The 16,300-nt window shown below is 35.1% G+C and overlaps 1 protein-coding gene across 1 annotated transcript; it reads right to left on the bottom strand.

Moving 5' to 3' along the window:
* Positions 1-990: 990 nt before the first annotated feature.
* On the bottom strand, positions 991-15,950 carry LOC109039903 (uncharacterized). The gene is made up of 8 exons (XM_019055624.2): positions 15,475-15,950; positions 14,091-14,228; positions 13,148-13,366; positions 12,133-12,246; positions 11,300-11,463; positions 10,759-11,009; positions 7,352-7,403; positions 991-5,780 (listed from the first exon to the last, which is right to left on the bottom strand). The coding sequence occupies exons 1-8, from the start codon at positions 15,523-15,525 to the stop codon at positions 5,306-5,308; spliced, it is 1,464 nt and encodes a 487-aa protein (XP_018911169.2). The 5' UTR covers positions 15,526-15,950; the 3' UTR covers positions 991-5,305.
* Positions 15,951-16,300: the final 350 nt, after the last annotated feature.

The raw sequence follows: 16,300 nt of genomic DNA, 5'->3' as shown, positions 1-16,300 counted from the left end.
TAATACCATCAAAAAATGTATGAAGAATGAGGGCAATAATTTGATACAGATGTGCTACCCATCTGCGAAGGATATTGGTGCTTCAAGTCCTTAATCTTTAAAACTTTAATAAGGCATTGTTTGCATATTTTGCACTTTTTTTAATGTTTCAAATTATTAATTCTCTAGAGTTTAAAAAGCATTTCAATGGTAAGACTACAAAAATGCATATCTCAGCTACAAAATCTCCTATCCCATTTTACTTCATCAAGAATGAACAAACTAGACGCTACTGCTTGAAATTTTTAGGCAGAAAGAGAAATTAGTGAAGTTTTCCAGAAATGAGGTTGAGTATTTTTTCATTTGAAAAGTAAATTAAGCCGGAAAGATTGCAGAGAAATGTGTTTTGGCATAGTTTCACTGCTGATATTTATTTTGACAATTAAGTCAACAATCAAATCCTGCAAAGTGATTTTACAACCTTTTAGCATTTAGGACTAAAGCAAACTGGACATGGCTTTATTCAACCAATGGGTACGATACACTACTCTCACTACTAAATTTAATCCTAACTCTTTTACTGTGTGACTACATATTAAAGTCTCACCATTTGCCACGAAATATAGATGGGCTGCTAAAGTTTGTTGGCATAGATATACATTATACATGGTGAGGAATAGTCAGCAAAGTTCCCTCTTCTGTCCGTGGTCCACATCGACAGCATAAGTCCGCACTCACATATCTCGTTTGCCCTGTCCAAAAATCTCCGCCTCTATGTTACTTTCGTAAAGGAGAACAAATTGACATCATTCCTTGAAGTTTTTGCAGAATTTTCTTCGCACAGAGAGGAAAAGTTTTAAAGAATTGCCGTTGAGTAATTTTCCGTTTAAAAAATAAAGTATGACGGGAAGTCTGCAGCGTCACAAACCGAGTTATGTGATTACCGACTTACACTGTCGATATTCTGATTTAGCATTGAGAAATTTAGAGATAAAAATAGAACACATAATATAAAGCACTAAAATGTTTACTTCATTAAATGAGTTAAACATTCACATGAAGACTGTTTATTTCATGCAACATGTTCGCTAAAATTTTACAAAAATGCAAGAAAATGTCGTTCAAATTGAATAAATGATCAATTTCAGTTACAATTATCCTGTTAACATAATATGATATTCTTATACAACATAGCAACTTTGAGGATGATACGGCTAAGTTTTGATGAGAAAGTGAATTGAGCTTGTAATCCTTACGCATTCATAATGTTTTAAGGCTTGTTCCTTTTCCAGAGACTAGAATAACTGGATGCACAATAATGTACTTTTGGGTGCATAATACTTGAGATTTTCAGGTGCACCATATTATCCACAATACCACAACCATTACTGTGCTGTGAGTAAACAATATATTTTTATTAAATAATAATGCTAAAATTAATTTATGGGTGACATTGAATAACCTTCCTGATTAAAAATAAGATGACCGAGAGTTCAATTTTGTACTTTAGGTGATTTAGATAAACTTAAATTTTGATAATCAGTCGAGATTAATTGGCAAATCAGTGGCATATCATGAATAAAACTGGGCTCCTTTTATATTGAGTCACCTAAAAATTTGTTCACAGTTATCATCAGTTAAGGAACTAGAATCTTCAAAAAAATGTTATGCACCAATACATACTAACAAATAGTGCGTTCATATAACAGCAACTAAAATTCAACTACATATTCCCAATCTTAAAAATTGACTAAAATATTGAATGGATGCTGTGCAGCAAATGGGTTCAAATGCTTTCTGGAAACTACTTGTGACGCCAAATATGCTTGTCAAAGTGGTTACATGCTTCTTAAACTGTCCATGTCAATTTCTCACATATCGATGGTAAAACAGCAGGGACACAGTATATTGGTTTGCGGCGTTGCAGCCCTCCTGTCACATATACTTTATTTTCCACATGGATAACTACTGAAAGTCATTCTTTGAAAAATTTGGTGATTTACTTTTTTTCTCCGCCAGAGGAGTATTCTGTGAAAATTTTAAGTAATGTTGGTTTGATCTCCTTTTAAAAAATGAAATAGAGGCAGATATTTTGAAACACCAGGACCAAGATATGCATTTTTGCAGTTTCACTGTCAATATGCTTCATGACATGCGAAGTATGAAAATAATATGGATCCCAAGGCAGTGTCAGAAATGTGATAAACTCCACGATGGTTTGTTTTCTCAGCAACATTTTATGTAGAACACAAAGAACATATCCTAATTCAATTTAAAAATTAGTAATTTTTTTTGCATTTGCATTTTTGAACATTTACTGGTTTACTCTTTAAGAGAATCAGTCGATTCGAGCTTCCCTCCAAAATAATAAATGGTCAAATGAATTGCTGAGCTAGCATTGTTCCTGAAAAAATATTTTTTTCTAGGTGCTGATTCTTTTCTTGATGAAACAAAAGCACACTCACATGGACATAAATAAAAAAGGAAAAAAATTGTAAGACCTAACTTTGGTTACAATATAATTTGTTTTTCATTGCTGAGTTGACATGCAATATTTTCTGGGTTTTTTTGGAGTTTGTTCCTTGGTTTCTCTTTTGGTGAATAGGAAGTTTGAGTTGACTCATTCAAGTATAAAAAAAATATAGAGGAGAAATAAATAATGTATGTCTTGAGTTCAATTTTTTTAATACTGCTACTGCTCCGAATATGTTCAGTCATTCTAGTGTAAACCATAAATGCTAATTTATCACTTGCGAGTTGCTTTTTAAAAATTTCCATTTGTTCAATGTGCTCTGCATAGAATTTTGATGAGATGGCGTCTCATGAGAAGTTTTAGCATGGTTCCTATCTAACAATGCAAAGATGATTGGTATTTAAAGCAGCTCCTTAACTCTTCAAGAGAGGTGCAGTGATCACAATGAAAGGAGAGAGTTCGTAAGAGTGTTTTGAGACTGTCATGGAAATTTTTGTGGCACAGAGCACAGTCTCTCACAACTTTCGGACAACAATGTTCCATGCTGCAGCTTCAACAGACAAAAAGAAAAAATTGAACATGAGTGAAAACCAACTTCCAGAAAATATTGACAGCAAACGTCATGCTTGGTGCATAATAACAAGTGCATTGAAGGAAGTAATTTCAAAATATTCTTCTGGCATTGAGAAGGCTGATTAAGGATCTAAAGTTGACATTTTGAGGGAGTAAAGTTCAAAGAGCTCTGATCATGAGGTGCCAATAAAAAATGACAATTTGAGCCAAGCTGGAGAAAAAATAAGATTCTCATCCAAGAAAAATTGAATAGTGTCCATTCGATCAGCAAGCTTCAACATTTACCACTCAGTATTACTCTCGTTCTAATAAATTGGGATGGACGCAATTAGACAGAAAAAGTCTATCTACATCTGATTTTTAAATTAAAAAACAAAGGTGCCACAGTCTAGAATTGGTACTGCTCATACTTCAGAAGAACAAAGTTTGTTGTACAAAAAATTTGCAAATTTGTCCTGTACAAAATTTGCAAAGATTGAAGAGACATACAGGCAAAGAAAAAGTGGACAGGAAGCATGCAAAAACCACTCAAGACTCAGTTAGAAGCTAGAGCAAGTTAAGAGTTTTCACTATCCTACAGGAACTCATTTTGAAAGTGAAAAAAATCTGCCAAAAATCTTCCATATTCTCGAAATTAAGTCATGTCTTTCTCAGCTTATTCCTCATTTATGTTGATGCTTAAGCATAGAAGTTTGCCCTCTAATTTCAAATCTTAAAAACCAATTCATCCCTTAATGAACAGACTCCTTCAGAATATGTGCCATTCAAGAGCTCTGTGATTCTTCCAATTTTTCGAGACAAAAGTTACTTTAAAACAATCTACTTTCTATTCATAAAACAGCGAACTATATTTGGACCAGGACCAGCCTAACGGCTTCCCATGTTGCCTTATATCCTCATGGTTATTACTTTATCAACAGAGAACTAAACAACAGAATGCATTGCAACTTTTTCTAAATTTATCTGTATCTCATAATATAAAGAATACGCTTACACAATTCCAAGTCAGAATGTTGCTTGGTTTTTTGGTAAATAAGTAAAGCACAAGAATAAATTCGGCAATGTCTGTTGTGGTTAGGTTGATTCTCCTCATCTCTGTCCAATTTTCCTACAGTGTAAAGTATTTTGTGTTCAAACGGATTTACATAAATATTTTGATAAATTCTCCTTTTTGATGCTTGGAACATACAGTTAAAACTATTTAGAAACTAATCAACTTAACAATTTAATATGTGTATAAATTTATAACGCCTAAAATTAACTGAATAAAAAACTATGTTTGCTTTGTACTGCAAGGTAAATCAGTTTCGTTGCTACAAAACATATGATTTTGAGTTAAAGTAAATCTTTTAGAATGATTAAATATGAAAATATGTACAGGGATTCACCAGGAGAGAACGGTCAAAACCAGACTAACTTGAAGCTACTCAGAAAAAAATAACTTTAGAGATAAATATATTTGGCAAGACATCATCATACAGTCTTAGGGTGAGAGTTTCAATACTCTTATGGCGATAAAAAGTTGTAAGGTAAGTTTAAGTTAGTGATTTTTTTTAAAAAATTAAAGCAAATTTTTCTGCACAGTTAAGTGCTGACTTCAAGGCAATTTGAAAAAAACATTAGACGATACAAAATGGACCACTGGACAAGATATGAATTCAATTTCTCATCAAAAGTTTACATGCAACATAATTTACTTAAAGCGACGGAAATTATTGGAAGTGACTTGTAACAAAGATATTAACTTTTTTTGATTGATTCAAATCTCCTGCAGCTCCTGAAAGAAACCACCGTCTACTCAAATTAAATCTCACAATAAACATAACCAAAACAGTCTCTGTGATGTGAATTTCCACAATATGGCAGCATCTTAGCGCTTTGGTTCAGATATTGCACATTGTTTACATTTTGAAAAACGCAGAGTGGGGAAGTGAGGGGCTTGATCAAGGAGCTTCCCAAAAATATTGCAGAGCGCAATTTGATTCACGTCGACTATGGTTCTTTTAATGAGCAAAGAATTCTCATTTTTCATAACCAGTTCTGAATAAAAACATCCATATCTTAGTTAGAAATCAATTTCAGTAACTTTAGTTGCACAAATTATGTTCAATGTGAAATTTTGAAGAGGAAAAATATGTGAGAATTCTTAAATTTGTACTTTGTCTAGTGATCCATTGATTCACTGTGGATGGTGAAAAAAAATTACAGAATACATTCTACGCTTTAAGAGATTGAAATTTCAAATTTAAACGTTCTATTGAAAGAACTTTCTGTGTCCTGTTAATAACCTGGAATATTCTCCAGTTTTTTGGACACAGCAGCCTTATCTTTACACATTGAACACAGGGACTCATCCAGCTTAACTTTGTGTTTGCAGTTATTACAAGTGATACAATAGCAGTTTGTACAACACTTCAACTTTGAAGGCTCAGGTGGAGCGGGATTTTTCTTCGGCTTCCTTCGCCTTGTTTTCTCTCTAGTGGTCGTGTGATTTTTAGGTGGACTGCCTTGCCTCAGCAATTCGTCTGGCAAGACACTATTCAAAAATCTTTCACTGCAATCTTTGCATACTTGCGAGTCCGTTGTTTTTGAATGGACGCGACGTTTGGAACCGTTTTTTGACACAGCTTCTGCCAAGTTCATAATACTAGTCTGAATCCTTTCTCTAGCTGCTTTCAGTTCTGAGGGATCTATGTTTTTAGAGTGGTAATGCCTTCCATTTTTTGGGGGATTGGTCAGCTTTGCAGAGGAGGTGCTGAAATAAAATGAGGCACATGTAACAACTAGAGCTAAAAAGTGAGGAGAGATAAAAATTAACTGTGATAGAAGCCTGATGCCTATAAATTCGTGATTGTCCACTGAAAAAGGGACCTTAAAGCTCAAAGGCTTTAGTTTAGTTTCTGCCATCAAAATGAACCCATCAAAATCAATCATCTATGCGACTGTCAAGTATTGTCCATCAAAATTAGGAGCTGCTGCTACTTTTTGATCGACACACATAGCGAACAAAGTATCGTTTAAATGCTTTCGATACTCTGCTTGCAATGTATATTAATAAAAATTGGGTGTGCAAAAATACTCATGTGGAATTAAAAAATTTAAACTAGAGCATTTGATGGAAAATACTCTCTCGCATCCAAAAAACTACCTTCCTAGTGGTGTAGTTGATTTTTTTGCAAACAGGAGACATGAAATTACATATTAGTTGGACGATACTGATCTTTGAACATGACAGATTCAAACTTGAATAGATTTTTCTACAAAAACGATTATCGAACTGCAACCTCGTCCTGTCATAAAGCCAGATAGGGTTGATATTTTCAGACATTCAATGTGGAAACTTTTTTGAAAAGCACTCTGCTGAGAAGTGGTGCCTATGAGTCAATTTTGAGTTGAACTACATTTTGTAATATGGAACTAATTCTGGCTCATTTCAGAAATAACATATGTGCTATTGGTATATGTGCCATTATACCTGTGCAGATAGGCGTTTTTACAGATAAGCCAAAAACAGTATTTTCGTACTACAAAATTTAGTCCAGCCTTTTTATGTTCAGGTCCCTTTTATGTGGAAGGAATTTAGTAAAAGCGTGTACTGGTGTGTCAAAGAGATAGAAATTGAAAGAGACAGCATAAAAATCCATTTCTGTGATTTACATGCATGGTGCAAATCATTATGTCTACGTGGCCACTTGATAATCTAAAACCTCTTCTTTCATAGAGTTCTTTTATATAAGAGTCAGGTCAATTCCATGAAAAAAGGAGTCTGATGTGAAAGTTAACTTTCTACAGACTGAGAGAGACTCCCTGACTTCAAAGGATTTTCTTTGTAACAATAACCGTGATCTCTCAGCTTATTTGATCAAAGAACTACCAACATGCATCAATAATTAGCAATTTTTACCATTAGTAACTATTCACATTCATCTTAAAGCATTCAGTTCACTTTTTAACATTTTAATTTTCAAAACTCAAGATTCCAACATTGGCAAAAACTCAAAAAATTACTGAAAATTACACAGCAGCAAAATAATTTTCTCTTCTCTTGTTTTGTTCTCTAAAATTCTCCTACTTTCTTCATCATTTTGGGAGTAAAGTTTAATTCCAGACTTTTTTTCTAATTCCCCATACAAAAGCCATTGAAAATTATGACTTTGTATACCTACTTATGAATAAAGACCAAAAATTAAACATAAAAGTTACAGGCGGAAAAATGTGTCTGATTGCAACATCCTTTGTTCCCTCTATTTGCAGAATATTCCTACCATAACTTCCTGGCATTGATAATTAATATAACAATTTGTACAAAACAAAAATTAAACTTACCTCCTTAATTTTGCATAGGATCCATGAAGATCAGAGCGAATGTTATTCGATTCTGAAACAAGAATAAATTTGAAAAAGTTAATATTAAAAACTTTAGTGGCATCCTGAAAGGAAAGTTTGTGTGAGCCATTATTTGGTTGTTGTTTGAGCAAAGGATAAAACTTTAATTACAAAAAAATTGAAAAAGAGAAAAAAAGATTGGCTCTTTGTCATGACGCTCCTTAAAATGTTTTCCCTGTTTCTTAATGCTTGGAAGACTTGGTGACTGACAGGACTGCGTATGTACTCATTTACGTCATTTCCACACATGTGAAAAGAGACCACGGGTAAGAGCTCTAATTTTTCTGGGCAACGATTTTTTTTCATTCCAGTCGAAGAATCTGAATTTGAATTTTTCATGTTAAACACTCCATCATATCAAAAATAGGTTGCAAACGCTTTGGATCATTTTTGATACCAGTAGGAGGCGTAAAGTTGCCATTTAAGTAATACAATTTGATATCATTAATAGAAATTTCCCATATAACATTCAATACAAAAAATGATTTCGTTACAATATGTATATTGATTTAACTTTGCTCCAAAGCCATTTATAAAAAAGCACTTGAGGGCAGTTTTTTGACTAGAATGTTTTTGATACACTCCTCTGGGCAGTGGTACCAGTACCTCAGTTTAGACTTTTTTGGCACTAACATCCTTTTTTGTGAAAGAAGGTGTACATTTAAATTTAAATAATCACAAATCTCATCTATAACACAGCACAACAAATTTCGGGTTTTGGTTTGTCCTTCGAACCAAACCAATTTTTTTTTTATTCCTAGGTTCTAAAGAAGCCCGAAAATCACCATAATAACTTCAGGAAAATTGGCTGGTCCTCAGGGCGCCGCCATTTTGAATTTTTCAAAATTGAGAAAACCAACCATTTGATTCTTGCAAATATCTCCTCAACGGTTTATCTTACAAAAGAAACAAAAAAACCAGCAGAAAAAGCATAAAATTTCCTACCGAAATCATCCTCCTTTGTTTTTTCTAACTCAATTTTTTGGTCGTGAAATTAACGTTTTCTTAAAAAATTAGCTTAAAAAGGGTGCATTTTTGCTGATTTTAGGAGAAACTTTGCTTCATACCTCCAGCCACGTTTATCTGACAAAAAAACTGTTGTGCTCATTGAAAAGAGTGTAAAAGAACCCCGCACAGAGCATGGGGTCAGCGGCTCTCGATGAAAGTTGATGAAACTTTAATAGATTGATACAAAGTTCATAATTAAGGGAAAGCCAAAAAATTAGCTCATTTTTGCGAGTAGAAACCAAGATATTCGCAATTGAATCCGGACTATTTTCTATCATGCCGCAGCATGGCGGAAGAATTCCGAGTCCCCTCTCCTCTCGTTGTTCTGTGTTCTCGATCAGACTTCATGTCTCACACAAGAAGATAGGTGCTTATGCGCACGGCCGGTACGAATAGCATACTCCCTCCCTCTCCCCGCATCTGTCACTTCTGTTTCAGCAACTACATTTCAGATTAAACCGGCCGGCGGCGCCGGCACGGGAGAGGTGCGAGAAGCAGGGAACTCCATATCGCACAGCCCGAACGGAGCGTCCTAATGAAAGGAGGGAGTGTAAACAATGCGACATCGTAGTTACCTGGTGGGGAGAGGGGTTTTCCTGGCCGAAGTGCGCAAGGAAAGTAAGGCGACACGGAAAATTTACCTCCGCCGCACAGAAAATAGTCCGGGTTCAATCGCGAATATCTCCGCTTCTACTTGCAAAAGTGAGCTAATTTTTTGTCTTTCCCTTAATTATGAACTTTATATCAATCTATTAAAGTTTCATCAACTTTCATCGAGAGCCGCTGACCCCATGCTCTGTGCGGGGTTCTTTACTTCTAGAAAACATATGTCAATAGTTCCTAAACTTGATTTAATCCTGTGAAACAACAGTTTATTAACTCCGCCTTTAAAATGTGATTTTTTCGACCATTTTCCTTAGAATCACGAAAAAAAGAGAAAAAACCCTAAAAACGTGACCCGAACTGTGTAAAAAGGTGGCAGAATAGTGCTGGGTCCACACCATTTTGAAAACAAAACCAAGAAGATCAAAAATTTTCAATTGGAGTCAAACATTTTGAGCTCTAATGGGTAACCAGTACGGCAGTACATATAACTGAAGGGGAAGAGCGTTCAGCTCAGGCAATTAGCATTAGAATATTAAGTAGAGAGGTTACAGCGAGAGATCTATAATCTTGGGTCTTTTTATACCTCATCAGTAGATCACACTCATTATGTGAACCCAACTGAAAATCTCGCAAAATCCAAGATGGCATCAAAACTCAAGTTTGAAGTACAAGTTTTGTATTGCAAGATGACAAGTTTCGTACTGGTACTGACTCATTGGACCTCAAAATTTTTGACTCTGATTGAAAATTTTTGAACTTTTTGGCTTTTGATCTCACTGACAAATGTGATCTACTGACTAGGTCTATAACAAGACCCAAAATTATAGATCTCTCACCGTAACCTCTACTTAATATTCTAATGCTAATTGCCTGAGCTGAACGATCTTCCCCTTCAGTTATGTACTGCCTTACTGGTTACCCATTAGAGCTCAAAATCTTTGACTCCAATTGAAAATTTTTGAACTTTTTGGTTTTGTTTTCAAAATTATGTGGACCCAGCACTATTCTGCCACCTTTTTACACAGTTTGGGTCACGTTTTTAGGGTTTTTTCTTTTTTTTTCGTGATTCTAAGGAAAATGGTCGAAAAAATCACATTTTAAGGGCAGAGCTAATAAACTGCTGTTTCACAGGATTAAATCAAGTTTAGGAACTATTGACATATGTTATCTGGTAGTAAATTTTACGCTCTTTTCAATGAGCACAACAGTTTTTTTCTCAGATAATCGTAGCTGGAGGTATGAAGCAAAGTTTCTCCTAAAATCAGCAAAAATGCGCCTTTTATAGGCTAATTTTTGAAGAAAACGTTAATTTCACGAACACAAAATTGAGTTAGAAATAACAAAGGAGGATGATTTCGGTAGGAAATTTTATGCTCTTTCCGCTGTTTTTTTTTTTTGTTTTTTTTGTGAGATAAACCGTTGAGGAGATATTTGCAAGAATCTAATGGTGGGTGTTCTCAATTTTTAAAAATTCAAAATGGCGGCGCCCTGAGGACCAGCCAATTTTCCTGAAGTTATTATGGCGATTTTCGGGCTTCTTTAGCACCTAGGAATCGAAAAAAATTGGTTTGGTTCGAAAGACAGAGCCCATGTTGACCGGTGTAATACAAAATCATAAAAGTAACCCATTACACCTGAGATGCAAAGCTCTTCCAGGGATTGAATCATTAGGCGGTCAGGGTACGCACCAGCACCCCCTAGTAGTGATATGAAGAGGCTTTTGAAAGACTTACCATAAACTCCACTTTTGTGAGGGCTGGGAGCTGTAGAGTATTTCTGCGTTGGCATGGAGTGATACTTGCTTTTGGAGATGGAACTGCCCCTCCTGTGCAACGCCTCCATTTTACGCTCGTAATTGGCACACAACCCACATTCCTGAGCTTGACAAAAATTCAGGCTTCCTAGATTTCCAGGATCTTCAGCATGTCCTGTAAAAGTACTTGTGCTGAACCTTTGCGGCAAGTTCTCTTTCTCCATTGAATTACTGAAAAAATAATTGAGGACATTTCTTTACTTTTGAAATTCAATTATATCATTGAATGCTTATGATGTCTAGTTTTTGAATATTAAGGTAGGAGAATCTTCATTTTCAAAATATATAAGGTCACAAAAGAAAAACTTATGGCATTTATGACGATCTTGAAGAGCTATTTACATTGGAAATTTCGAGAAAGAATCTATCTATTTTAGGGATTGTAAATACATGGTAAATACATACTGCAAGTGATTGCAAAGAATGCTTTAATTATTAATTGATTCCTATTACTAAAGTACCTTCTCCTGCGAGGAGACTTCAGTGGACTTTTGATGCGGATGTGATACTTTTTATTGGTTGTAGATGGCTTGCAGCTATCGCAACGCTCCACCGATCGGTCTGAGTGGCAAACCGGTGTTTGATGAAACCGTCCCTTTGTTCGGGGCTTTGTGCTTGCATTTGTCTGCAAAAAAAAACAAAACATGTGAATCAGGTGATGAATAAAGGAGATAGTTACAGGTATAAGTTGAATAGTAGAGAGAAGTTGATCCTTGTATTCAAAATAAAACATTTCAAGGAGGAAAAAGAATATTATGGTAAAATCTATTGGAGGATTATTTTTCAACAGAAAATTAGATGAAAAGTATAATTTTTTTAATGGAAACTTATCTTTCCATTTTATAGAGAATCTGTGATTTCCATTAGAAATGCCCCATGACAAACATCAATATTTGAACGGTCAATATAAATTACAAGTCTGACCAGTTATTTCAACATTAATGGTAATGACGAAACTTTCATTTCCACAGAGTATGAATTTTTCTAAATTCAGGAGGTTTTGGGGAGCTTCATTAGTCTTACAAACATCATGATGCCTGAATTTTAAATCTTTTGAACTTTAATGGAGATGTATTGGTTAATTTTTGAGATATTCAGGCTGAAAATTGTCCCGTTCTCCTTAGAACGTATGCATTTTCTGATGCAGTTCTCCTGGAATGCTTTGCTCTTTGGTCAAATTCCTGATTAGTCTTTGCTTCCTCCACTTGAAAAAACTATGTCAAACTATGGGTGGAAGCTTATTTCTTGGCAAATGAAAAACACCTCATTAATTTTGAATTGAACATAAACTCACCCCAATCTGGAGATGTTTGGGATCCAATATCCACGAATCACCCCGAAGAGGATAGTTTATCATCTCGTCAATGACGAGGGCAGTGCCTACTTCAATTTTCGGATTTATGGTACCCTGAAAAGGCGAAGTAGACATATGAGAATGTAGATGAACAAGTGGGTGAAAATGACCAATTAAAATGAGACAAATTTTGAGATGCTAATGGATTTTTCCACTAAATATTTTCGATGAGTCTGGGACCATCTCTAGTTCTTCAGCAGTGAAAACCAGTACTTAAACAGCAATCGAAAAACTAAATTGCTATTCTTGCTGCACCTTTCAGCCTTACATAAAATGGCCAACAAAATTTGGGCCCTTATGTTCGGGCTGGGCATATAATCTTAATTAAATTTTCTCTGGAAAACATGTTACTTAAAAAGGGTTGGAGGATTTTTAAATAATTATTAGGAAAGCAAACTTTGGATGAACCCTACTCATATCTCTTTGCAATTTAGCAGCTCTTTAGAAAAAACATTTAATGCATACCCTTGGCAATTTTGATAAAATTGTACCTACTAATGTATTGTTATCACTGATATCAGTGGCGTCTATGATTTTATCAACGAATACTATGACTAGGTCATCTCAAAATTCCCCTTAAAAAGAGTTATGAATTACTCTAAATTAGATTCAATGTAAAAACTAAATAGAGATGTGCGATCTCAACAGCATGGTGCAGGATATAAGAGGTTTTTCAAGAAAAGTCCTTAAAAGTAATAAATACATTATATACGAACACACTTTTATTACTTATTATACAAAACATTCTTAAAGCATGTTAACATAAATTCTCAGTCAGTCATCTTGTATTTTTTTCCATTTTTAATGCCAAACCAATATGTACATGTATATTACTCATAGTTTGTGTATAAAATGTTTGATTCCTAACTCGAGACCTGACAATAGATACTTCCTTGTTAGTTGAAAGTAGAGTAATTTTCTTTTTCTGAACAACAACACCGACAATAGAACTCACCGGAAAGCGGTCTGTAGCATCCATGAGAAGACTCACTGGTCTTTGAATGCATACGCCAATCTCATCTTCAATCGGGTAAAGAAGATCAGCAACCGACGTCCGAAAAGTAGCTAAGACCAATAAGTTACTTTGGGAAGTGACTTGTACCAGCTCAGCATGAATACATGTTGATGCCAAATACTCCCGGAGCTGTTCAACTGTCCAAGCCTTACAAACAGTCTGAAAAAGATTATCCATTAAAATTTATCTTCCAATTCTCCCAATGACAATGTAAATCTAAGAAGTATTGAGCGTAAAGCACAGTATACGTATAGTGTGATAGAACTACTGTTGTAGTTTACAGTTATATTCAGATAAGTTGCTTAGGGTTCAAGTCATTGAGAGAATGAATTTGATCCCAAGTGTCTTTCGAAATATTTTCTGATGCATTCACAAATTTTTGTATGGGATTTAGTCTCCTACAATACAATTTTGTAGTGCAATCATGTACATTTTGTCAATTACTTGAAGTTAAAAATTGTGAAGTACAAAAATAGTTGGAAAAAAGGAGGCATATTTTTGAGCATTCTCAAATACCTATCTGCACAAACCATGTTCCTTGCAACTGATTTGGGGTTGACTCCATAATGTAGCAGAACTAAGGAAAGAAAAGAATGGACGATTGTTGTAAAATTGGAAGATGACACCTTTCAATAGAAGTTTAAATGCTAACAATGAGCCAACTGATGATCGAAGCACTTCAGGTTAATGTGACAACTTTCCATCCTCTTCTTTCCTCAGTTCTAGTAACAATGGCAAAACTAACTTTCGCAAAGTCACTCTGGAATGCGTCGCAAATGACCATTTGAAGTATGAAATTAAATTATCTCTTAAACGATTAAATTGGCAAATAATGCTTTCGAAGACCTTATGCTAGTAAGTTGGAGATAAAAATTGTCCATACCTGTTGATACTGGAACCTTTCATAAAACTGAAGAGGGAAGGCTGGTGAAACTTCTTTGGTTCTGTGCACTCTATCAAGCATGCGCACCTGGAGGTAAGCTCTACCTCTAGGGCACAGCCATACTCCCGGACAAGTGACCTGCGAACAAAGGATTTTATGAAAAATTTTAGGACCTAATAGAAAAATGAATTCCGAAAAAATTCATACAAATAAACTCAAATTTACATGCTTTATAAAAAAAAAGGAGGAAAGAGAAAAATTGAAGATGACAATTACTTAAATGCTGATCATTTTCCACAGATATAAATAAAGTTAAGATTGCTTGATTTCAGTAGGTTGAATATACACAGAATTGGCAGTTAGTATCACAAAAAAATAATGAGTTATCTTATTAAAAAGTAGAAAGGTTGGAGGAGCTAGACTTTTGAAGATTTTCTAAGTGATTAAAACATTGACGTATAATACAATCTAGACCGCACATTAGGAAATTTCGGCGAGACGATAGGCAACCCATCAAGTGTAACGGTCAATATGTACAGAGATAATGGAAATACCGGTCTTGCCAGTGCCGTTGCCTGGTACGCTTTGTATGTCCGGCTGTATCAACTAAGCTGAAGGCGCGTCTTTACCCTGATTTACCCCGCTAGCTGTCTTACCTCCCCTACTGAAAATCGGGCCTAGTACGCGGTCTAGATTGTGTTATAAGTCAATGGATTAAAAGCACAGATATATCTATGAGAAAGTTATGTACCTAGAAACCATGACAATGATTATGATGTGATAACAATGACTTCAAACAAACACGACTACTCTTTTTAACAAATGATTATTGCCTAACCATCCTCGTTCTCAGTAGCGGGTGACAGCTGAAAGGAGCTGAACGTCAAAAAAGGTAGGCCTCATTTAAGTAGTAATAGCTTCCTTCGACTGTGGGTCTAAAACTTGAAACCATGGCTCACCAGCCTTGCTTCAAATCTCTGCTAATAATGCTGTTTCTGATAAGTACTTTGCTCAAGTTAAAGGATTTTTGATCAGAGATGTGTGAACATAAAAAGTCAGGTCAATTAATTTTGATGGAACTGAGGGGATTTGGTTACAATTCAGTTCATACGCAGTCAATTATTGGTTTGATACATAGTTTTTCTTAAACAGGACTCGCAGCAATTCATGATGATTCCCATCAGACATCTCTTTGATGATTTCAGTAGGTTAGTGTAAGTTGTGAAATTGACACTTGAAAGCACAGCTAATGAAGAGGCATATGCTACAGATGGATGGAAAGTTTTGATGCAATGTTGATGTAGAAATAATACAAACTTCAGGCAATTTAAAGCTTAGAATTGAATTTGAAATCAATGGTATCGAACAACCAAGGAGTACTCACCGTTTCAAAGTCCAGAGTCACAGTAATTCTTAGAGCTCTTCTAGCCATCATGAAACAGCTCTTAACGTTTGACTGACAACCGAGAAAACTTGCACCAAAATTCGCTCGCAACTAAATGGAATACGCAAAATTTACGGAAGAGAAAGTTTAGAAAGTTTGAATTCAAGTTCCTATTCCGAATGCGGTGCGGTTTGGTTTGTTTATGTTTTATCCTGTTTGTAAACATTGATAGCGTAGTTGCCAAGCTCTGCGCTAGTGTCGCTAATGGCGCGAAAATTTAAAAATTAATCAAAGGGCTTGGAGGACAAGGCGCATAAGTGCAGTTTTTGCTATTTCGAGAAATACGTGTTGGAAGTTTCAAAATTACATAGATACTCCTGGCGGAGTGAAAGTTCAAATTGACTTTTCGATGCTTAAAAATTGGAATTTGAGAGCAAATTTTTCACATGATATGCATGAAGACTAGTTTTACTAGAAATCATTATCTACTTATCTACTTACATCATATCTCAATTTTTTCGAAAACTGCACTCATGCGCCTTGTCCTCCACAGTAATACACGTACGTAGGTAACATACGACGGGAACTATTACTTACAAATTTGTTGTGTACTTTTTTCTAATTTTACTTTTCGCCATCGAGGAGGAGATATATTTAAGGTGATTCGTCCAGCTCAAGTGACGTGATCGAGCTGGCGTGCGATATATCGCATCGATTAGGTCAAATATCTCAGCAGCTTTTAAATTTGTTTGTAAAAAAAAAAAAAAAAAAAAAAAAAAAAAAAAAAAAAGGATGATAGCCCATTCGCATGAGCCTAAAGAATCAT

Source organism: Bemisia tabaci, chromosome 3, assembly GCF_918797505.1.
Source record: "Bemisia tabaci chromosome 3, PGI_BMITA_v3".
Lineage (NCBI taxonomy): Eukaryota > Metazoa > Arthropoda > Insecta > Hemiptera > Aleyrodidae > Bemisia > Bemisia tabaci.
Note: the sequence above shows the minus strand (reverse complement) of the source record. Positions and strands in the feature narration are given on the sequence as shown.

What these genes read in the sequence shown, in the direction of transcription:
- LOC109039903 (XM_019055624.2), bottom strand. Translation starts at nt 15,525, where the DNA reads ATGATGGCTAGAAGAGCTCTAAGAATTACTGTGACTCTGGACTTTGAA. An exon ending in AAAGGTTCCAGTATCAACAG is followed by an intron (nt 13,367 to 14,090) that starts GTATGGACAATT and finishes AATCTTTTTCAG; the next exon opens with ACTGTTTGTAAGGCTTGGAC. An exon ending in ATGCTACAGACCGCTTTCCG is followed by an intron (nt 12,247 to 13,147) that starts GTGAGTTCTATT and finishes TCGCCTTTTCAG; the next exon opens with GGTACCATAAATCCGAAAAT.